Raw genomic sequence first — 24,004 nt, 5'->3', positions numbered from 1 at the left:
TTCACTTAGTGTCATCTTATGTGTTCATATGTACATAGCTATTGAGCTATTGTAATCTGCTAGGATAATCCTAGACGTGTACTAATTATTACCAATGAGAGAAACTGAGTTATGAAAACAAGTGGTTTATCACTGTTGTTATTTTCACCATGTGAAATTATGCCCTCATTCTTTTGTCTTTGCCGTGGTTTAGCCCTTGCTGTCACAGTACCTGATTTTGGTACCCTGGATGTGGTATATACGTATATTGGAACTAGGGAAGTGAAAGGGAATATCAAAATTGAGAGACAAAGGATAAAAGGACAAACCAAGGTAACAGCAATACTTACAAAACAATATGGTGTAAACCAACAGGACAACACAGTGGGGGAGAGGAAAGTGGGGAGGAGGAAAAGTGGGGGAAAAAGAGGGTAGAGGTAACAAGCTGGATAAGAAATATACGCACTTTCACAATAAAGAAATGAAAAAAATTAAAAAAGAAATGTACACACTGCCCTACGTATAAGAAACTGCAACCCCTCTGTACATCACTCTGACAATAAAGGAAAAAAAGAAGAAATCTGTTTTCAAAAAGTACTGTAAGGGACGACAGTTTACCCACTCAAGATCACAATTAGATTTTTGTTAAATGTAATTTAAAAATTATCTTGGTCATTTAAAAACAGACTTTGCAAGAAGGGTTGCACATGCCTGTAATCTCAACAATTGAGAGCACAAGCCAGAGGCTCATAAGCTCAAGACCGGCTTGGGCTACATAGTGAGACTCTGTTTCAAAAACCAAATAACCAACCAAAATATACACAAAAGTATATACTAAATGAAGTAATGTTTCTTCCCTAAAACTTAAAGAGTTATATTTTTGAATGATATTTTATCTAATTTAATGGTGAATTTTCAGGACTTCTATTTGCATCTGATAGACTCGATAAAGATATTCTAATTTGACTCAGGAAACCAAGACCTCAGCAGGTAGAAGGGACAAGGACTGCTAACATTTCACATAGGACCAAATTCCCATCTTTGTGTGGCTATAAACTTATTTACCAATCCACAGGATTATAATGGCTAGTACCGACAGTTTCAGAGACAGCAAAAATTTTCTTTCAAAGTAACTTTCAGACAGTCTGTCTTTTATGAACACAGCTCTACCTTAAAAATACATTGATCTTGAAAGTATTGAATTAAACATTGATTTATAAAGCTAATGAAAAAATCCTTTTATTTTAAATATATACTCAAAATATATAATAGAATTTGAAGGTATTTCTGCCCAATTACAGTCTCTTAACTGAAGCCTATGGAAAAAACAGAATGGTTTACTTCATAATTTGTAAGGAAAAGAAACAAGTGTGTGTGTGTGTGTGTGTGTGTGTGTGTGTGTGTGTGTGTGTGTGTGTGTGTGTATCCCCATCCTGGGAATTAAACTCAGCCTCTGAGCCTTGTTCTTGAGTTTTGGAGCTTAATGCTTGCACTCTAACACTTGTGCAACAGCCCCATTTCTGGCTTCTTGGTAATTAATTGGAAATATGTGTCCCCTAGACTTTCCTGTCTAGATTGGCTTTGAAACACCATCCTCATATCTGAATCTTCTAAGTAACTCCACTAACATGCATCAGTCACTGTCACCTGGATGATTTTTTTTTCTTCAAAGCAGACAGAGGAAGTTTATTTGAAATCAACAGGAAAATAGTAAAATAGACTTTGTAGAGTGAAGTCTCAAACTGGGGGGGGGTTATCAGAAGATTGATTAACAGTTTATTGTATTGGCAAAATGGTAAGAAAATGGCAATAAATGTATTCTCATAAGTGAAAAAGAAGAATGCCTAATTCATTGTTTTTGCAGGAGATAGTCTGCTGTCATTTAGAATTGTAGAATGAGGTGTTAACTTATAGGAATAATAGGAAATAAAATTATATAACTTGAATTTCATGAATATCACTTTGATATGGTATGTACATAACCCTACCATTTTAGAAACCAGTTTTTTGGCTTTGATAGTGAAAGGGAATTTTTTTTTCCAGAATTCTATAATTTTTAAGCACTTCTATCCATTTTTATGGCAGCCAAACTTTTAATAGGGAGTCAAATTTTGATTTCTAATGTTCTGTTTTTAATTTCACATTTGTCTGTAATTTTTATGGCTTCCTAAGTTCTAAAAATCTTCTTGGCCAAATTACACTAACAAAAACGGAAACAACTAGTGTGAAGAGAAAACCTCTCTCAGCCTCCTTTTCCTGGAGAGGGAGTAATAATAACAGTTTTTTTTATTCTGAGTGAAATGGCTGTTGGAACTTGAGACAATCCTTCTTATAGTTAAAAAGTGGTCCTCAACAGTTATTAAACGTTTTTTAGTGAAAATTAAGCAACCCTTTTCTTGACTTTTATAAAGATTCTTTCTTTTCATCCTATTCCCTTAATCTTTGCAAATCATTTCCTGACATTTGAGATCATCTCCTTTCCTTGTCCCCTGAAATGGGAAAAAGGCCTTTAATGGAGAAGTTTGAGTTGTGGCATGTGCTTATCAGTTACATTGTGATATTTTCCCAATGATTAAAATATTTTTCTGCATAGTCTATGAAACACTAACACTGTTATAAAAAAATGCTAAGTAATTCTAGCACATACAAAAAATGCCTGAGACCAGATGGGATAATGTTCTAAATCATATCTCTGCTAAACATTTTATCCTGCACCCTTCATTATGAGAGCTTGTTTTCTTATCTTCAAGACAGCTCTATGGCACACAACAAATCAAAGAGATGACAATGTGATTATATTTATTTATATTTTACAGGCTGCTTAATAGGATCCTACATCATAATTTGTATCCTAAATGGCTTGCATGACCATCTCCATATTTCAAATTCCATACATTCCTAAGTTCAAAGCCAAAGGCAAGATCTCACTTAATTGGATTCAATTGCAATTAGTAAAATCTTTCAAGTTTTATGATTTTTTATGATGTAATTCTGAATGGTTAGACATTGTGGAAGTTAAGGACATAAAATATACTCTATTGCTAACCCAAAGCACATGGCCACAAGCATAAGGCTATTGCTATATAAAACACATATCTACCAAAGGCCATAGTTGAAAACCTATACCTTGACATTTTGCCAGTTTTGAAATCAAGACTGTCAGTATGCAGATTTCATTAATGGATGTGCAGCTGTTACTATACACTCTGGACTTTTCTTCCTTCTAAAAGTTTTTGTAGCATGGAAGCTACCCTTCATACAATGTGAAGTATTTTCTTGCTCACTCTTTTGGGAGAAACTATCTCCACAAGAAGCCTGAAGAGTCGTCAACGAAATACAACAGCTTTGGAATATATAGATTGCCTTCTTGTCCTTCCTTTATTCCCTTTTCAATGTTGAAGTTCTTTGACTTAGTGCTTACCAACTATATGTACAGTGGCCCCAGTTTCTCAGCTAGACCAAGGCCAGTCAATCAGGCTCATTCATTTCTATCCATTTAACTTGAGAGAGGAGAAAGTGGACATTTTACTAACCTTTTGAGAATGCAGTAGCAAATGAATTCTCTTAGAAACACCCAGGCTAATTTAGAGAGAGAAACCTATTCTTACAAAAGGATCACCTGCTGAATGGTAAGTCAGTTGGGCTCCCATAATTATTTCCTTCTGCAATGTGTCTCCATTCTTCCTCATTTATCACATCTATCTCAAGAATTGTTAGCCAGGCACTGGGGGATCATGCCTGTAATCATAGTTACTCAGGAGGCTGAGATCCGAGGATCGTGGCTCAAAACCAGCCTGGACATTAAAGACCCGATGGGACTCTTATCTCCAATTAGCTACTCAAAAACTGGAAGTAAGGCTGTGGCTCAAAATGGTAGAGCACTAGACTTGAGCAAAATAGCTCAGGGACAGTGGCCAGATCCCCAGTTCAAGCCCTACAGTCGCAAAAGAAAAAGAAAATGTTCATGTTGTATCTTGTAGGAAAGAAGAAAGGGGAGGGGAAGAGAGTAAGAGACAAGCTGACAGGTGAGAAACTAAGTGGGAAGAGAAGGAGTGATGGGAGGAGAGGGGAAGGGAAGAGCAGGAGGGGAGAGAAAAGAGTGTTGTTATTGTTGTTGTTTTCAAATATTTTGGGGTGACCAGCTGTTTTGCGTAGGATAGTCCTGTTCTAGCACCCATACATGAATGTCCCAGAAACTGCCTGGTTCATAAGCAGTCAATTTTCATTTCCCTTCTTATATTTATGAGTTTCTTTCATAGGTTAGATCAATAATGTAAACCAGAAATTGGTGATTCTGCCAATTGTGGTCTTAAAGTTCTGATTGTGATTCTCATACAAGCCACAGCAACAGAAACAGACTTTGAGAATTTGTTCGAGAAGCACACAATTTTAGGCCTTTTTCTGAATCACTGCTGAACAAAAGACTGATAGAGAATTTCAACAAATTTGTCAAACCCTTCAAGCATTTATGATGCTTAACACATGTTTGTGGGTTGCTAGTTGACAATAACAGAATCATTCTTGGTTCATGCAAATTCCCAACACCTCAGTCTTGTCATATTTGGATACTGTGAGAGAAAAGGGAACAGGAGCACAGAACTAGGAAATTGGAAGGGAATACCAAAATCGAGAGACACAGGGTAAAAAAAGACAAACAACTACAAAAGCAATACTTGCAAAACTGTTTGGTGTAAATGAACTGAACAACTCATGGGGGGAAAGGGAAAGGGGAGGGAGGGAGGGAGGAATGAGGGACGAGGTAACAAACAGTACAAGAAATGTATCCAATGCCTAATGTATGAAACTGTAACCTCTCTGTAATTCAGTTTGATAATAAAAATATATATAAAAGAAAAAAGAAAGAAAAGTTAAAAGAGATAAGAAAAATATGAATAAGAATGAAACTTACTTTAAGGGTCAAAGGGTTTTCTATTTATAATGATGGGTCAATCTTCAGCCTAGCCTCTTACAGAGCTAGGATCCTAACTTCAATGAAAAATAAAAGCCTAACAAAACAAATTTGATGACAGCATCGTCTGTATTTATCACTACCAATTATCTAGCAGATGATATCCTAGTCATAATACAGAGTGTATTGATAAGCCATAATTGTAAAGAATTTAATTCCTATTAAGTGTTACAAACTAAGGCTCTGAAATGATAAAAAAAAAAAAACTCGGATACAGAACACTGTTGTATTTCTTAGCCCTCAACAATATCATTGAGACAATATAAACTGAAAGAAAATGGAGGGTAAGGCTTTTCACTTTGAATATGTCCCATCTTTATGTATTCTAAAAGAATAAGAGAGGAAAAATTATATGGAAGAGGAAAAATAGAAATACTAACTTTAGTAAGTTTTTCTTTCCTTAAAATAGCAATCTTATCTTCTGAGGGAGTGACCAGTCCCTTACCCACAATGAAAATGGGCAGTGTTGCAAAGTTCAAATACAGTGTCCCAGAGCACTTCCCCAAAGTAACATCATGTCCAGTAGATTGCATACGGAAAATTAATGATACACACACACACACACACACACACACACACACACACACACACACACACTGGTATTAGCATTTAAAGTCATAATTTTAGATAAATCAGTTTTAGATGAACCTTTTAACCAAATTTGGTTATTACCAGAATAATAATCAAAGAATCTGCTGAGCATGGGCATGCTTCTAATGCTACAACAGATGGGTACCCTACTTATTTCCATCTTTTCATCTTCTACCTCTCGTCCCTTCTGCTTATTTAATTGAAAAGGGACTGGCACTATCGCCTTGCTAGTGTGTACTTGCTCTTACTTGGTTAAATGAAGGTGTTCAGTAGTTCTTAGCTTTTCTTGGCCAACTACTAAGTCCTGTGCAATGCCCCCAGAGAGGCACTAAACTATTCCTGCTAAGGCCTATGTTTCAGGAGTCCCTAGTCTATATTTCAGCAGCTCCCAGGAACCTCTGATTCATTTCTGCCTGCTTTGCCTGCCTTTTCCCCCTTCTGCTTCTCATTTACTTCCCTATTTTTTACCCTACCCTGATTCCTGCCTCCTTCTCTGAGCTTCTACCAACATTCTCTAATTGAGAAACCTGATGTACTAGTCTGCTTCTCTTAAAGAATGGAGGTAGTGTTTGCATTTGCTAAACTTTTAGATAAATTATCCTTGTGGTGAAAGGTACATGAATAGGATAGTTTACAGTAATGTCCCAACAAATAATCTGATCTCCCTAGAAAATATTCAGTTCTTAGAGAACTAATTGGTGCTGGCTCCAAGAAGGAAACCCAAAATCGAGCAGATTTTATTTTATTTTTAAGAGGATCAGTAGTAAATATTTTTGCATTTGGAGAACTTAGATTTTTATCTGAATAGGATGTCTATGGTACAAAGTGAGTTCACCATTACCACTCTGTATAGATCACCTTTTAAGCAGCTGTTACAAACAGACCATGCATAAATTGGGAAACTTTGAAAGAATGATATCAAAAGCTCAATTCTCATCTTGGTTTGGTTTTATTCATCCCTTCTACAATTTCTAACACATGCATTTTTAGAGAAGGTCTTTCAAATTGGTCAAAGGCAGAAAGAATTGCTCACCTGGTTCTTTAAGACACTGAGGATTTCATAGACATCACTGTAGGGCAGAAATTGTCTCATATTTAAACGTACAAAGGGCCATTGTTCTTGCATGGAACTTCTAAATCATAAGCAAGCAAAGATAGAAGAGCATGGATTTGAAGGGAAATTCACTTTCCTAGCATTTCCTGGTGATATTTCATTCTCTTATTTTCCTAATATAGAAAATTGACTTGTTCTCCAATATTGTTATACTAGATCTTAGTAATCACTGGTTATACAACACAGTGCATGTATTTCACTAGTAGTTAGCACAGTGCCAGACACAGAGAACTGTTCAATCATACAGGGTCCACAGTTTTCTAGGACTGGTAAGAGTATGAATGAGAATATATGCCATTTGTCTAAATATCTATGAAATTTCCCCAGCATCACTAGGCTCTATTCCCTAGAGATTGACTTTATGGCATGGAGAATAAAAAGCCTCTTGTCTTGAGCACTGAGTAAAGAGAAACCCCATCCAGAAGTTAAACTCAACCAAACCCATGGTCCCAGAAGTGAAGGGATAGAGGTCCTGGGGGACCTATATCTCAATGTGGCCAGTTTCTATGTGGCCTCTATCTATGGAGTGCATGTCTACGTCTCTTTGAGGGTCCATGTCTATGTGGCCAATATCTATAGAGATGGCCAGAGAAATGGTTGCATTGCAAGTACTAGGGATCTGCTCTTACAAAGTAGCAGCAGAGGAAGAGTCTGGTTCATCTCTATAGCTGATGTCCTTGTGGCTTGGGTCTGTGTGACCCTCTTCTGTGAGGCTTTTATTAATGTGATGCACCTTCATTTGTCTCCTTCTAAGGGACTTGCCTCTGTGTTTCCCTCTCTTTGACCATTATCTAAATGGTCCTCAGCTATGTCAATGTCTATGTGGCTCAATCAATTGATCAAATGACTATATTCAAAGCACTATGGAATGACTCTTGTGAAAGCAGCATTGGAGAAGATGTCAGTTGATCTATTCAGCCAATAATCATGAAGTCTGTGTTTATTCAGTCAACATCTATGTAGCTCACATCTATGTGGCCAGTCCCATGTGGCTATATCTATGAGTTAGACCTTTATTCACCCTGCATATTTAGAGATTGTGTCTGTGTGATCTGTCTTTATGAGCTCCATGTCTGTATGACCAAAGCCATAGATATGTCTCTATTCCCATAGATGCAGTTTGGTTTCCCTGTTTGGGGATGAGTAGAACCTTCAAAAGTACAAAGAAAATGATTTGCAGGGTTCATTTTTGCCTGAGTCAAAATGTATGGCATGATGCTCAATAAAAGTTGGTTAAATTAAATAAAACCAATAGGAAATAAACCACTAGTAGTAATTTTTAAAGACTTGTGGGTATTTTTGGTCATGAAGCACATTTTTTATACTTCAGAATGTCAGCATATTTAAGAGGAAGCAGCTGTTGCATACCCACTTGCCAGCTAATCTAAGGAAGACTTAAAATTCACATAGGAGAAAAAAATAAATCAGATGCAGTTGTAAGTATTCATTTTTAAAAGTACTTATTGAGACTCTTTAGGTTGTAGCATGAATCCCAGGTACCTAGGAGGAGATTGGAATAGCTCTGTTTCTCCGTCTTAGGTTTTGAAATCTGTAAGTAGAGTAATAAATTTCTCACACAGATCATATAAGCTGTTCTTTTATTATCCAGAATTCAAGTTGTTGGATATTTTCTGGAATCCTTCCTGGTGCTTTCTGGATGTTTTGCGAAATGTATTTATAGTGTTTTTATACAAGAGGATGACCACAAATGGACCACTATGAATACTGATGTTTCCCTTCATTTTTAACCAATGCCCCATTCCACAAAGTATTATCAATTGGTTTCAATGCCAAAGCATGAGAGTTGCAATAATGAATATTTGCTATAGGGCACTAGCAACAAAATAGCTAAAAAAAAAAAATCCAACCCCAGACCATCTCAAATCTCTCTCTTCCACAGAATGCCACCCATTATTTTCCATTCCCTGCCACATATATAGTTGCTAGAGTCATCGGTTGAATAGTAAAAAGAAATCAGAATCAGCCTTTGGGAAATACTGAGAAAAGTGAATCATTACCCTACTTTCTCATTTTTTGGGGGGAGTGAAAGGTTCAGTGAAGAAGGCTGTGATTTATTCTTACCACTTTTCACAAGAGGTAATTTCAGAGCGGCAGGTTTTCCTTTCTCCTCTCTTTCTAAATGGATTTGAACAAAGTATAGTAGTTTAGCGTAAATGCATGATTGGACATTTGTGATTGAATCTAGCTCAGGCCAAGTTTTGGTTCTTTTAAAGTCAAATGCCTAAGATGTCATCCTTCAGCATGAATAATAAATCATAAGCAATTCAAATTCTTTCACCAAATATATTGAAACTTGAGCAGTAAAAGAACAAATGAAGAGCATGTACAACTAAGTTAGACAGTCTGATTGGAAGCTCTGGTATTGGCAACATTTCTAAATTTTTATATCCTGAAATTCCTTCTTTAAGATAAGGGTAAGAGTGATGTGTTGTTTTGGGAGATATGTAAGAAGTAATCTAATACCTGTAATTGGTTCCCCATCCTTTGTTATAATTTTTCTTTCCCATATTTTAAACATTTTTAAAGCTATTTCATGCTTAAGTATATAGTATCAAATAAAGCACATCGTGGACTAAGTTTGTAATTATAGTGATGATTAGTATTGTTACTTCAGGTTATTATGGGACATCTCATAAACTAATCTAGTTTTATTATTTATTTCAAAGAGCACTAAGTTATTATGAGATATATCATAAACTAGCCTGTTTATTCCTGTAATGGCATGATCTTATCCCCAGTGGCTTAGCATAGAACATAGCACAAAGTAGCAGCCTAATAAATATTGATGGAATGAAGTTTGACCTCATGAGATATTGCCAGTTAGGATAACAAGCTTTTATTTGAAACTGGACCATACAACCTTCAGCTCAAGTTTTAACCTAAAGAGAGTACACTATGACCTTGAAAAGTCTATTGGAAACCTATGTTGAAATTAGGACTGCTATGCTTTAAAACCACTCAGGTCAATACTAACTAGGATTACGCAAACTAACTCAAACCACACACTATTTCTTATCTAGTGCTACTCGTTAATACAAGAAAGGTTTAAAGATTTCTAAGTGTTAGATGACAAAAATAGTACAAGAGAGTTTCCTTATACCTTGCATTTAATTTTCCTTATTTTCAACGTTTCATGTGACCACGGTTCATCTCTCAAGATTCATGAATCAGTACTGACAAATTGTTAGCCAAAACCAATACTTCAATTAGATTTCTTATGTTTTTGAGAAATCTCCTTCTGTCATCACAGGACCAGATCCAGGATCCCACATTGCAGTTAGTTGTCACACCACCATAGGCTCCCCCACACAGGGACAGCTTTTTGGACATTCCTTGTTTTGATGGCATTGGTGGTTTTAAGGGCACTTGCCAGGAATTGGGTGGAGTGACCTTAAACTGAGGTTATTTTTTTGCTTTCTATAACTGGTCAGGCATTATGATTTAAAGAAAGAAGACCACACAGGAATCCTTATCATATTATCTGGTGTTAACAGGAACATCCACTTATGCTTCTATTTTAACGAGTAAATAAGAATGATTTATAGTAATTGTATAATTGATGATTTAATGTACCACCTTCAGGTAAACCTCTTTTTCCATTTTGCAATTTTTTTTTTTTTTGCCAGTCCTGGGGCAGGGACTCACAGGTTGAGCACTGTCCCTGGCTTCTTTATGCTCACTGCTAGCACTCTACCACTTGAGCCATAGTGCCTCTTCAGGCTTTTTCTGTTCATGTAGTCCTGAGGAATTGAACCCAGGGCTTCATTTATGCAAGGCAAGCACTCTACTGCTAAGCCATATTCCCAACCCCATAATGCACATTTCTATGTCATTTTGTGTGCAATGTATAAAATAGTTGATACTCTTGGGACAGGCATAATATTAAAATGTGTTTACCTTAACTTCTTGACTTGAAAAGGAGGAGCTTTCATCACAGATAAAACCATGATACATGAACGTCCACATCCTGTTATAAATTTATGCTAATCCTACCATAAAGGAATCATGATCCACAGATTCAATTTAAAATGAAAAAGTATATAGCTTAATATTTCTTTCATGTTCATTGCAAGCTCAGAAAATATTATATTTATGCTCAACTATGTGTTCAAAAATAGGACAAGAAATAGAAGTAGAGGCAGTTAAGCATTTTGATATTAATTCTCCTAAGCCTGTTTCAAATAAGGAACTTTAAAGAGATGTTAATACTTTACTAAGCCCTATGCATAAATAATCTAGTGTCTCTAATCTTAGTGTTTTGGTGTAAATGTATATTATCCTGTGGGATCAGGAGATATACCAATGTAGCTATCATGGGAATGGGAAACACCATTGTTTTCTTTTTTCTTTTCTGATGCTTTTGTTAGGCAATTTCACTGTAAAGAAATTATTTATTTTAGTATAATATGATCTATGTCATGGACTATTTTTAGATCAAGTCATAAAAGAAATATGTCAGCCCAGAGAAGCTATTAGAAAAAATACGGCTTATTGCAAAAACTGTTACCGTGGTGAATTTTAATGAAATACATACCCAGAATACCATATCTGACTTCCTTGTGTGGCCATACTTGGCAATACAATGTCTGTAATCATAGTTGTCATTCCCCCATGGAGCTGCCTATAAGAACAATTTACTGACTTTAACCTACTACCATCTATGATCTTACTGTGGACAATCTTGGACAAGATTGTCTTGCACAGTATGTTTACCCAATCATCACAGATTTTACATCTTATGAAGTATTTTGTTCTGGTTGATTCCATTCTACTTGTGTGACAGTGGGGCATTTTCGTAATTTCTGGAATTTCCTGATTCTCGTAGCTTCATGTGAAGGTTAAATTTTATTATTTTTGTAAGTGTATGAAATTCTTTTTAAAGTATATAAAACACTTAGCAAATTGGCGATGAGTTAGTTACTCAGAGATCCATGCTATCAATCATTTCTTTTTATGGGGCATGGTGAATGCAGTAAGATCACCCTGAAGTTGTTGGTTTTTTTTGTTGTCTGGATTCTCAGAGAATTCCTCAGGCTATGAACTGATTTTAGTAATGGGACCTCAGCAGGCAAGTAAAAGCTAAGCAGAAAGGGAGCATCTCAGTGTCAAAGAGAACAAGTGCAAAAAAACTATCAAATGGCATTAGGGTTACTATAGTTTTTAAAATTTATCCATTGTGTCACTAATTTTCAGGTTGACCTTTTTGAAAGAAACACAGTAGTTGAGTATTTTCCATTCCACTGAAGGAGACTTCCGTAATGATTTCAGTCACTAAAATAAGTGACTAAGTGTGTTCAGTGTAAAGCACAGGAAACTAGGTCCAGAAGAGCCTTTTTACAGAGAAGCCCTTACCGAGAGCCCATTTTTCTTCTGCATATTGACTAATGTTTTTGATTTCATATTTAGGAATAAATGTAAGTAGGATTAAACAACCTCAACTCATATCTTCGCACCTACACTTGGAACAAAACTGTTTTCCAAGTTCAAAGGTATTTTATGCTGCTATCTCCCTTTGAAAGTATGAGGTAGCAAGAAGTAAACATGCATTCCACACAGACCACTGTCCCTTATATATCCCCTTGTCCAACCTATTTATCATGAACTGTTTAGTGTGTCTTTGAAAAGTGACTACAGCAGCACATGAAATGACAGGAGGAATTACAGATCCCGCAGCAGCTGTAGCTGAAGATGCAACAGGGAATGTTTGGGTTAAGAGGATAAGAACCAGCTGGCAGGAAGAATAAAGGCAGACAAGTAAAGAGGGGTATCGACAGATAGAGAAACCATTAGAAAGCTCATTTGCAAATTATTGCTGGACATGACAATCATTGCTAATATCATAGTGATTGGCATATTTAAGAGGACAGTCTTGTTTGCCCAAGTAACATTAGGACAAGATAATTTCTCTTTGAAGGTTGATCTCTCCAGATTTAGTATCAGACTTCAGCGCCAAAAGGGTTGTTGGATTACAGCACATCGACACTTTCATGGTCCTCAAATTCTGGAGAGGATGTGATATTAACATGGTGTGATTAGTCTGTGAATTCTTTGAGAGTGAGGTCAATTATTTGATGACTTCTACCACAAATTCCTGCATGTAGCTTGAGACAGACTGTCCACTTAATAAATACACCAGACTAGAATATCTCTTCATCTCATACTGATGAACTTTTCAGTGGGTGTTGAATTGTAATACTTTGCAAACAGAATAATGGTGTTCTGAGCTGATTATCTAGGAAAAGCAATTTTAACATCAGAGTTTTACATTTTTATTTTCCTAAGCATACTGGGAAGGGTCTGGGCTATTGTTTAATAAAATCAAGCAATTTAGGAGGAAAATAGAAAAAAAATTAAAGTGTGTTTTAAAGGTACCCTCTATTTTTAAAAATATTAAAGACTTTTACATAGAAAAACATGTGTTACAAACATTCTTCCACTCAAGAAATGTGTTAAGAGAAACTTATGACATGTTTTTTTTTTACCCCAGAGAATATTTAGAAATTGCATCTGTGTATATATTGCATCAGAATCACCTGATGGCTTATTTCAATAGCTTAAGTGAAATGTGTTCATCAGTATTTATTTCCTCACTAGATGATGCACAGTTAACAAGCAGTGATTTCTCACTGCTTTTATCATTATTAACAGGGTGTAATGTTAGCCATCCGTTCCAAAACAAGGAAAGATAATGGCCTTCTCCCCTCCTGTTTCTCCTATGCAGACAATACCACAGGGACATCGGCAATATCAACGACGACAAGTGTGGAGATTCGCAAAAGCAGTGTTATGACAAGTGAGATCACCTCTAAGGCAGAAAAAAGCCCCACGACAGCCAGCGGCAATAGCTCATGTCCTTCCACAGAGACAGAGGAGGAAAAGGCAAAACGACTGCTTTACTGTTCCCTATGCAAGGTTGCTGTCAACTCAGCCTCACAGCTGGAGGCGCACAACAGTGGTGAGATACATACATTTCCTCTCTGTCTCCACAGCCCTGCAATCACCTTCCTCTGAATAGATTAGATCATTTGCAGCAGGAGACAAAAGGGTGGTGGAACACTGGCAATCATTAGGTGGCATTCATTAGCCATTAAAACATAAAAATGATGAGCAAAGTGGCATTTATAGGAGGGCAAGGGAGGGTTTCCAGAGCTTGTAGACAATGGTGTGTGAATGTGTGTGTGTGTGTGTGTGTGTGTGTGTGTGTGTGTAAACTAGATGGAAAAGCATATAATCCTATTTTTTAACATTAAGACGATTTCTGGCTTGCTCTACACTTCTAGTATTTGCTTTGAAATGATATTTTTTAAAGTTGTGCCTTGAATATTGTCATAAAATGTGGCTGTTCCTTTCCATATATGTTTGGTTAAACCCTCTGTATTATGATCCCTACAGCAAATAATACTGTTTTAGCTAACATGTGTAAAATAATTACTTAAGAGAGCATTTAGTATTTATTATGTGCTGCCACTGAGTTATGATCTCTATATGTAAGATTTTGTGTGCTCTTCCCACAATTTAAAGATATTATGTGTTTCATTTGATTGAAGCTTAGTCATAGGACTTACAGTGAAAAAAAATGACAAAGCAAATCCAAGTGTCTCTTACTTGAACACCAAACTTTAAAGCAGAAATGGAAATAGTAGAATATTGAGAAACCAACACAAAATGTTCTTCCTGTATATTTTGGTTCCATTTAGTTGTCTATTGTTGTCTCTGTCTCTCTGTCTCTCTGTCCTGTCTCTCTGTCTCTGTCTCTCTCCGTCTCTCTCTGTCTGTCTCTATCTCTGTCTCTGTCTCTCTCCTCTCTCTCTCTTTCTCTCTGTGTGTATGTGTATGTGCTTCTTTTGGTTTCTCTTTCTGCATGCATGTGAGAAGTGTGGGTGTGATTGTGTATACAAATACACAAACATCAGCTTTTCTCTAGAATGTGAGTTGATTGTCAAGATCAAGTTTTTGCTTAAAAGCCTGGGTTCTTTGCCAAGGTTATGTCAGCAGCTGTCCCAGAAGTAGAATCTGTGAATCATGCCTGAAGTTAATATTGCAGCTGCACGTTGAGTCACTGACCAATTGTGCTTCATGTGTAATATCTGAGCATTGACTTTAAAACTCTGAGGGGTGACTGCAGATGAAGAACAATTCCTTTAGCACATGTCTTCCTGCCACATGCATTAACAGCAGTCAGGCAGAGTTCAGGAGTTCAGGAGCGGGGAAACCTAGAAACCTATCTGGCTTTCAGTCAGAGTCTATACCATCCACATCTGTCTTATATACACTTGTGCAAATACAAGTGTAAACAACATGGAAGTCCATGTACTTCTGAAGAATTCTTTATCAGGAAAACACATTCATTTGGAGGTAGGTATCAATTTTGGCAGCTCTAACCTGTCCTTCAAATTTGGAGTCTAAGAATTTTGGAGTCCTAGAGTTCTTAGAGGAAACATTTGCTAAAGTAAAGCATTTTCCATACTCACTATGTAATACAGACTGGCCTTAAACTCACAGTCTTCTTCCTGGATGACTCTTGTTCACATGTTTCTTGGTGGAAGTCCCAGGGATTGAACTTAGGGTCTGGATGCTATCCCTGAGCTGCTGTGCTGAAGGCTAGCTCTCTACCAATTGAACCACAGCCCCATTTCTGGCTTTTCTGATGGTTAATTGGAGATAAGCATCTCACAGACTTTGCTGCCTGTGCTGGCTTTGAATCCTTATCCTCAGAGTTCAGACTCCGAAGTAGCTAGGATTACAGGTGTGAGCCACCAGTGCCCTGCTTACTTTCACATTTTTAAAATAAGCAGCACTGGGGTCAAATGCATGAACTAAGCCCTCAGTGAAACCAGCCTTTGAACTGGTATGGATTTACTAATGAATTGTATGTATGGAGCTGTTGTGATGTTTCCTATAATATATAGAATAAATTAGTATGCTGTGCTAATTTCTCATGCATAAAATGTGCATAGTAATCAGGTCCACTATTTCAATATAGACCAATATGGTGTTTTATTCTTTCTTTCCTTCTTATTTTTTTGTTAGTCATGGGTCTTGAACTTGAGCCTTGAACTTGGTACTGTCTCTGAGTTTTTATGCTCAAGGCTAGCATTTTACCACTTTGAGCCCATTTTCTGGGGGTTAATTGGGGATAAGAGCTTTCATATTTGGGCTGGCTTTGAGCCACAATCCTCACATCTCAGACTCCTGAGTAGCTAGGATTACAGGCACGAGTCACTGGCACCTGGCTGACTAATAGTATTTTAATGGAGTGCCTCTCTATCACTGACATTATTTATAGCTTTGAGCTCATGGTCCTATGGAAAAGCAGACTGCTCAGACCACTTCATTCTGTAGTTTAAAAAAATATGATGCTGATTTTTACAAATGTAAGAAGAATAATTATCTTACCTCAACATATTCAAAACTAAACAGCTAAGCCAAAGATTAATAGAATTACTTGAAGCCTTATGACTTGCTGAATTTGGATAACATATGGTATTTGCTTCAGAAGTCACATATTCATAACTTCAAATGGAAGTTAGACAAGGTCAGCTGTTCAAAAGTGACAGGAGGACGATAGCCTTACCTGGATTCTTGAAGATTTTTCTCAAGTAGGAGATGGCTCAGGAGATGGTACAGAAACAACTTTGTGACTGTTCTGCTGAGGGGTTGCAGAGGCAGGCCTGGGCCTTGGAAGACATCTATGGAATACTGAAATGAAATGTGATATTGTAGACTAGTGCAGGACCACAGCCTTTCAGTGTCTTCTGGTCTATAAAATTCTGCTCAGCAAAAAAAAAAAAAAGTGCTGAAAGAAAATAATTTGAGGAGGCAGAGCTTGAGAGAACCAAATTCAAACCTCATTTTACACAAGACTATATTAATAGATAATATAGAAAATTAAAGAATAGTTATTATGGAAGACTGGTATAAAACCACAGCCAGATGTCCTCCAAGCCCTTAGAGAAATTTTAGGGACTTATCTAAACATCAGTTTTCTAGATTTCTAGAATGTCAGGGAAGGCTCATTTTCTGTCCCCATGAAAGTAACTTAGACTTTCCTGTCTCAGTGTCTTATCTCAGATAGGGATTAAAATAGCCTTAACACCTATGGCTGCTGTGAGGAAAGAAAAAAGTTAGCACAGCCTCACAGATTTATTAAGAGATTGCAATAAATATGTGTCTCAATCTTCACTGTGTATATATATTCTCCATGCATATTTTACCCCCAACATCTTAAATTAAAAAAGATTTTTTTACTGAATTTTCGCTTTATTTGGAATCAATAAAACTACCTTTAGAACCTGCTAAAACTTATTTAAAATATAAACTATCAAACAGCTACTTCATTATGATGAACAGTCACCCTCTGAGTTCATGAGGTTATATTGTACAAACGTTCAAATGTATTGATGACTACTAATAACCATAGAAGCAAATCTATTAGTAGAACCCCCCCCCCAGCCTTGAAGTGTGTATGTGTGTGTGCACGTGTGCTTGTGTGCACACGCACGTGCTCATGTATGCTATCACCAAGCCCTGGCTCCAAGTCACGGATGATTTGAAGCAAAAGTGAACCAGGAGTTCCTCCTAAAATTCAGAATGAGATGTTCTTGATTTCTCAGGTGCGTTGAAAATCCAAATTTGCCCCTCAAATGCTTTTCATTGACCACAGGATGGGATTTTTTTTAATAAAATTATCTTTTGGGATGAAGAGGTGTAGACTACCATCTACACATATGTATCTAGCACCCTAGAACAGGTATGCCATCTGTAAAGTAGAAGATGCCCATGCTTCTGTACTGCAAGAAGGCAGGGCAAAACCACGAGCACTACTACAAAGCTATGCACTGCTCCAGTTCCTCCAGTTCCTACCTTGCTGACTTCTTAAGGTTGGCTTATGAGCATCATAATAGCTATGCATTAAGAATGTTGATATTCAAAGTAAGCAATCTAGGTTGTAAAGTGTGCATTTTTTTATATCCACATGGTAAAGTCATGATTATCTTGAATGAGGCAAATGGATAGCTACAAAGTATTCCCTCATTTTTAGGAGAGGAGCTACACTGATTTAGAATGTGCCAAACATGTTTTATTCATTAATGTTCAGTGACAGTAAGAGGCTGGTGTATGACTCAGAAGAATCTCTTCTTATGTTTGCAGAACAGATTAAAAAATCGGATAAATACAAGTAGGGAGTAAAAACTAATTTAAAAGAACTCAAAAATATCACAAAGGCTACAAGTGATATTAAAAGAAATTCTTTAGTTAAAACACATCACCGAGAGAGAAAGAAGGAACAGTTAGTAACCAGAAAATAAGCGAAATTTAAGCAATGCTTTTTTTTTCTTTTTTCAATTTTTTATTATCAAACTGATGTACAGAGAGGTTACAGTTTCATACGTTAGGCATTGGATACATTTCTTGTACTGTTTGTTACCTCGTCCCTCATACCCCCACCCTCCTCCCCCTTTCCCTTTCCCCCCCTGAGGTGTTCAGTTCACTTACACCAAACAGTTTTTCAAGTATTGCTTTTGTAGTTGTTTGTCTTTTTTTACCCTGTGTCTCTCAATTTTGGTATTCCCTTTCAATTTCCTACTTCTAATACCAGTATACACAGTTTCCAATATATTCAGATAAGATTACAGAGATAGTGTAGGTACATAAGCAATGCTTTTGAAGGAAAATTGCCATCATGAAGTTCCTATAGCCACTGTGATCTGAAAAAGATGTTAATGGTTTAGAAATGGAGTTACAGTACTTATGTGTGAGACACCAGAGATGTTAATGCTTTAGTGGAGTGAAGCATTTATTTACAGGTTATCTGCCTATACTATGAGTTTACTCCTCATTTTCTTACTTACTTGTGTATTTTGAAATTATATAGTCAATCAATATGAGTTGTATTATCCTAAAGTGACCGTTATAGAATCATTAAGGTGTTTGTTGTTGTTGTTGTTGTTGTTCTTAATCTTCCATTTTGAATCTAAAACCATAGCTAAGCGAGGTTTTTTAGATTCAGTTTAAGAAGTAGATATTTAATTAGTGCCACCTTTGTAAACACACCATGTTTAAATTGATTACATTTGTTACACATCACCTCTAACTCTACCTTCAGCAACCAAATCATTCTTCCTCATCAGCCTTCATTTATGGCTTATTATAGCATCAAGAGGAAATGAAACTCAGTCACACCCATTTAATTTCCTCTCAAAGGGCTCTCGAGTTCAGTTGCTAGGCTGATGGTGTTTGCTTGTTATATGGAGCTTTTTACAAAAATGAAAAGTTCAATAGGGTTATACAAGGTGACAGGGACATGTTGTTACAGTCTATACATCATGACCATGCTTCAGGCTTAGTCCCAAAAATTTATATTTGGACATTGTATTGTTCTTTTAACTTTTCTAATAGCTAACACTTTTCCTGCCTTTCTTTTGTTTTTCTTTACCCCCCAAAATATTCCTGGCAGGTACGAAGCACAAAACCATGCTAGAAGCCCGGAATGGAAGTGGAACTATCAAAGCCTTTCCTCGGGCAGGAGTGAAAGGCAAAGGACCTGTTAACAAAGGAAACACGGGGCTGCAAAACAAAACGTTCCACTGTGAAATCTGTGATGTGCATGTCAACTCGGAAACCCAACTGAAACAGGTAGGGGGAGCAGATAGTGGGAGTGTAAACAAAGTAGTCCTTCCCAAGTAGGATTCATGTGCTGTCTTTCTTCCTTTCCCTTCTGTCATTCTGCTCTACCCTTCCATCCATCCATCCTTCCATCCACCCATCCTCCCACTGTTCTCATTTATTTAGGGTTATTTTAATCTGCTTAGGGAAAACTGAAATGTGGTGGCTTCTAGGTCTCTTGGAGGTTCTTGGCAGAGAGTTTGCACTATTCCTGTGTGTATACAGTAGGAGGAGAAAGTTATTTGATCTTTTCAATTTCACATTTCCCATTCAAATGTTTTAACTTTCATTAAAGGTTAACTTACCATGTTCCATTTTTATGTGTTTCACTATTTCCATGCTGCAACTAATTTTGTGCTGTGCTATTCTTTTACTGTGTTGTAGTTTATTGCATGGTATTGTGCTGTAGTTCTAAATTTTGCAAACACCTGCTAAAAGGGATGACTAATCACATTGCATTCATTTCTACACTGAATAGCCTTCTAAACATGTCAGTGGTACATTTCCAATGGAAGGCCCAGCCTTTGTATTGTGTTGTGTTTTATATATGTGTGTACAAGATTTTGCTGATTTTATGCACCTTGGTTATTTATCTTTAGAATTTAAGGGGCTGACATTTGGCTGTACAAATGTGAGGATAAATATTGGTATGGAAATAAATTCATGCCTGCCTGGGCATCCTTGTTTATTTGCACATAAAATTCCTTTAGATATGCCTTTCCTTTGTGAACACTTTTCTAAAAATGGATATGTGTTCAGGGTAAAGGCAAAAACCTGCCTTGAAGGGGGGGGGTCCTTCTATTTGTTAAAAATATTTTAAAATGAATAGTTATGCTCTGGGCATCAGAATCTAAGGGCAGAAGTGCATGCCTTTTTAAACTTCTATCTTTCTGAAATGTGCGTGGAATAATGATTATATTTCTCCAGGTTAAAACAATATTTGTGAGAGTTTTTGTAGATGCATTTTTTAAAGCTGTCACATTTAATTGCATTTAATAGCACATTAGCAGTCGAAGGCACAAAGACAGAGCGGCTGGAAAGCCCCCGAAACCGAAGTATAGTCCTTACAACAAGCTTCCTAAGGCAGCACATCCACTGGGGGTGAGTGATATTTTTCTTTTCCAAAAGATAGTATAATTTCTGTAATGTCCAAGTCTCTGAGTATGTACTTTTTGGAAGGGGATAAAGTGGGGACGATATCAGCTAATAAATAGAGTAAATGTACCTAAGAAATTACAAATTGATTTTAGTCAGAACTCTACACCACGAATGAGGTTCTATGATTTATGTCAAGGTTTTGCCCCTTTAGCCACAGCTTCATGTCTTACCTAGTTGCATTCAGATTCATCATTGAGCACAGCCAAGGGAGAAAAGTCAGATTCCTTCAATTCTTTAAAGGAGTAAGTAACCCTGTGAAATCTGGTCTCTATGTGAGTAATGATGATAATGATCAAGGTAGAAGACCAATAAAATACAAGTTCTTGAGTTGTCTTTTTAAGATGTGCAAAACAAAGAGTTACTATTGTACTCTCAATGGTTTGAAATTATCAAAATATAGTCTCAAGAGGATGGCTTTGTTTTATTTAATTCTTCATCCAAGGGAACTATAGAAGGCCTGGACAAAAATATCCTGCAAAATACCCTCTTCCATGACTCCAAAGTATGCTTTGTTGAAAATACAGTGTCCTTGTGTAGAGATGAACAGGATTATTTGAAAGCAAATCAGGGAGGATTAGGGAAAACTTCCAACATGGTGCCTATAACTAATGACTAGTTGAAGGGACTGCCCTTTCTATCACAGAGATTGAGTCCTTAGTGAAAGCTGAAGATGCTGGATTGTGCATTTTGAAATCTGTCTTCCACAAATAGAACTTTGCATTGTTGATGCTGTTGTGTACAACTGGCACATGACAATACAGCTATAAGAAAGCTGCAGTCATCTATTAAGAGATGATAGTATGGGTATTCTCCAGTTTTTATGCAGATGAAACCATTAAAAAGAAGAAACAGGTGTAGCTGCATTAGAAAAATGTGAGTTCTGTGTGGAGTTGGTATGTCCAAAACTAAAGTTCTTAAGTGGAGTCAAAACTGAGTTACTCTTTAGAATCTCCCTTTGAACAGTGGCCATGTTACTGCTTGTAGAATTGGAAATGTGCAAGGAGAACAGATATCTTCTTGACTTCCTAACCTGGAAATCTTGATGTTATCATAGGATGGAACAGAGAGGAGCTGGTGGCCATTTGCATAGAGACAAAGGGAGAAGTATCAAAATTTGGAGTTTTTAGTCTTTTTTGAAGAAGAGATTTTGTTATTTTCATTTCCATTGGATTGTATTTCAGACAGGAGGAGATTGAATTGTCTGTGGTACCCACTTTACTACTGTAAACAGGCATGAATCTCTTTTTATTCTTAACTAGTGTCTACTCTGTGGTGGCACAGATTTCTCTATATTTTAAATTTTATCTCATTGTACTTTCTTTTTTTATTTTAGTTTTGCACCTGTCCTGGGGTTTGAATTCAAGGCCTCAGTGCTGTCCCTGAGCTTTTTATGCTCAAAGCTAGTGCTCTACCACTTGAGACACAGCTCCAGTTCCAGCATCTTGGTGGCTAATTGGAGCTTTGAATCTCATAGACTTTCCTCCCTAGTTGTCTTACAAGTGCAGTCCTCAGATCTCAGCCACCTGAGTAGTAGAATTATGGGAATGAACGACTACCTTAAAAAATGAATACTTCCCCCAGCAAATATAATTTTCAACTTAAATATAATAAGATTCCCAGATCCTTCGCTAGAGGATTCTTTAGCGTTGCTGGTTAACCATTTTCAGCTATCCGCCTCTCTTACAAAGGAAAAAGATTGTTCAAGGCTTTCTATTTTCTTTATTATCAGCTCAGCAGTTTGAATTTCTCATTGTAGCCATTCACTGTGTGTGTGTGTGTGTGTGTGTGTGTGTGTGTGTGTGTGTGTGTCATGTACACATGCTTATGCCAGTAGGGGAGCTTGAACTAAGGAACGTAGTGTTTCCACTTAATTTTGTTACACAAGGCCGGGCCTCTTCCACTTGAGATATACCTCCATTTCCAGCTTTGTGTGGTTAATTGGAGAGAAATCTTTTGGAGTTGTCTGCCAGGGCTGGGTTTCTAACCATGATCCTCAGATCTCAGCCTCCTAAATAACTAGGGTTACAGGCACAAGCCATCCGTACAACATCACTACTGTATTTCTAAGCCTGATTATCATTTTGACTTCTGATTAAAGACTTCTAAACTCTTATTGTCATCCTTTAATTTTCCCTTGCAGGTAAAACTAGTGTTTTCAAAAGAACCTTCGAAGCCATTGGCTCCCCGAATTCTTCCGAACCCCCTAGCAGCTGCAGCAGCTGCTGCTGCTGTGGCAGTGAATTCTCCCTTCAGTCTTCGAACTGCCCCTGCAGCAACTCTGTTCCAGACCTCTGCCCTGCCTCCTGCACTTCTGCGACCAGCTCCCGGACCCATTCGGACCGCCCATACTCCAGTGCTGTTTGCTCCTTACTGAATTCCAAATTGGAGTCACTGTACTGCAATAATTTTTCACAAAACAAAACAAAAGAGAACTATGCAGTGTTTATTTATAGCTTAAAGCATATCTGAAGAGCCAGGACTTTTGATAGTGAATTGAAAAGATTATTTAAAAGGGGGAATGGGTACTCAAGGGTGGGAGGGAGGGAGTGGTATTTTTTCCAAATTAAAGCATTCCTCTTGAAGAATGGATTGTTTTAGATGTGATCTCCGACATGGACTTGTAGTGCTAACTAGAACTTTCAAAGCCTTTGTGACTGTGCTTTTGGGGCACTGGTTTTCCCCTGCATTGTCTTTTCTGCTTTATGAAACAACTCTACATTGTCTAAGGGCATTAACTGGTTCCAATGTGTATATAAGAATTTACTCTGTAGATTAAAATATTATGAAAAAAACATAAAAAAACAAATTAAAAAAAACACATACAAACAAAAGCAAAAGCAACACTGTGAATAGTAGTACCCGTGCTGGTCCTCTGGCTATGACAGCAGTTCCTGGGTATTTATCCCAACAAAAGTAGATACAGTAGATGTCTTGTAAAACAAATAGTGCTGTGTCTCACTCTATGCCATTAGGTTTTAAAGAATTTCAAAAGTTAGAATGAACTATTATCTACCAGTAAGCAGTAATAAAAAAAAAATTAGATAGACACTGTATGGTGTCATGGAGGCAACTTTAATCAGCCTTCTCCCTTCACGTCTAGCTAGTTAGAACAGGGCTATGTCAGGGGTGGGCGAAATGAAGGAAGGTAATTTCTTACTAGTTTCCCACCACAAGCAAGTACTGCTGGAAACATAGAAGTGTTTATAATGAACTTGCATTTGGAAATGGACAATCCCACGTAGCATGGGTTTTGTAGATAGAAATCAGTATGACTATTCTGTTTCAAAGACAAGGAACAATCATAATCTGAAATGAGATGGAAAAGAAAAGATCTGTCATGTTAGTACATAGCTAATGAAAACCAAGAACATTGTAATCCTTCAGTATTCCCTTTATATCATACCAGTAGGACTGTCTCAAAGGTTTCTGTTTGAAGTATGATTGTAGACTTAAGCATTAGCGATTGTTGTGACCTTATTTTTTATCCTTTTTTTAAATATTTCCTA

The 24,004-nt window shown here is 37.0% G+C and overlaps 1 protein-coding gene across 2 annotated transcripts in view; it reads left to right on the top strand.

Moving 5' to 3' along the window:
• Positions 1 to 23,023, top strand: part of Znf385d (zinc finger protein 385D) — a 323,542-nt gene extending 300,519 nt beyond the window's left edge. For both annotated transcript variants that reach the window (XM_048355949.1, XM_048355950.1), the window contains exons 5-8: positions 13,396 to 13,629; positions 19,132 to 19,310; positions 20,340 to 20,441; positions 22,639 to 23,023. In XM_048355949.1, the coding sequence (XP_048211906.1) occupies positions 13,396 to 13,629; positions 19,132 to 19,310; positions 20,340 to 20,441; positions 22,639 to 22,872 (749 nt within the window). In that variant the 3' untranslated portion in view covers positions 22,873 to 23,023. The remainder of the gene's footprint in view (positions 1 to 13,395; positions 13,630 to 19,131; positions 19,311 to 20,339; positions 20,442 to 22,638) is intronic.
• Positions 23,024 to 24,004: the final 981 nt, after the last annotated feature.

The sequence above is a fragment of the Perognathus longimembris genome, chromosome 10 (genome assembly GCF_023159225.1).
Source record: "Perognathus longimembris pacificus isolate PPM17 chromosome 10, ASM2315922v1, whole genome shotgun sequence".
In the NCBI taxonomy this organism is placed as follows: Eukaryota; Metazoa; Chordata; class Mammalia; order Rodentia; family Heteromyidae; genus Perognathus; species Perognathus longimembris.
This window is presented reverse-complemented; position numbering and strand designations above follow the sequence as displayed.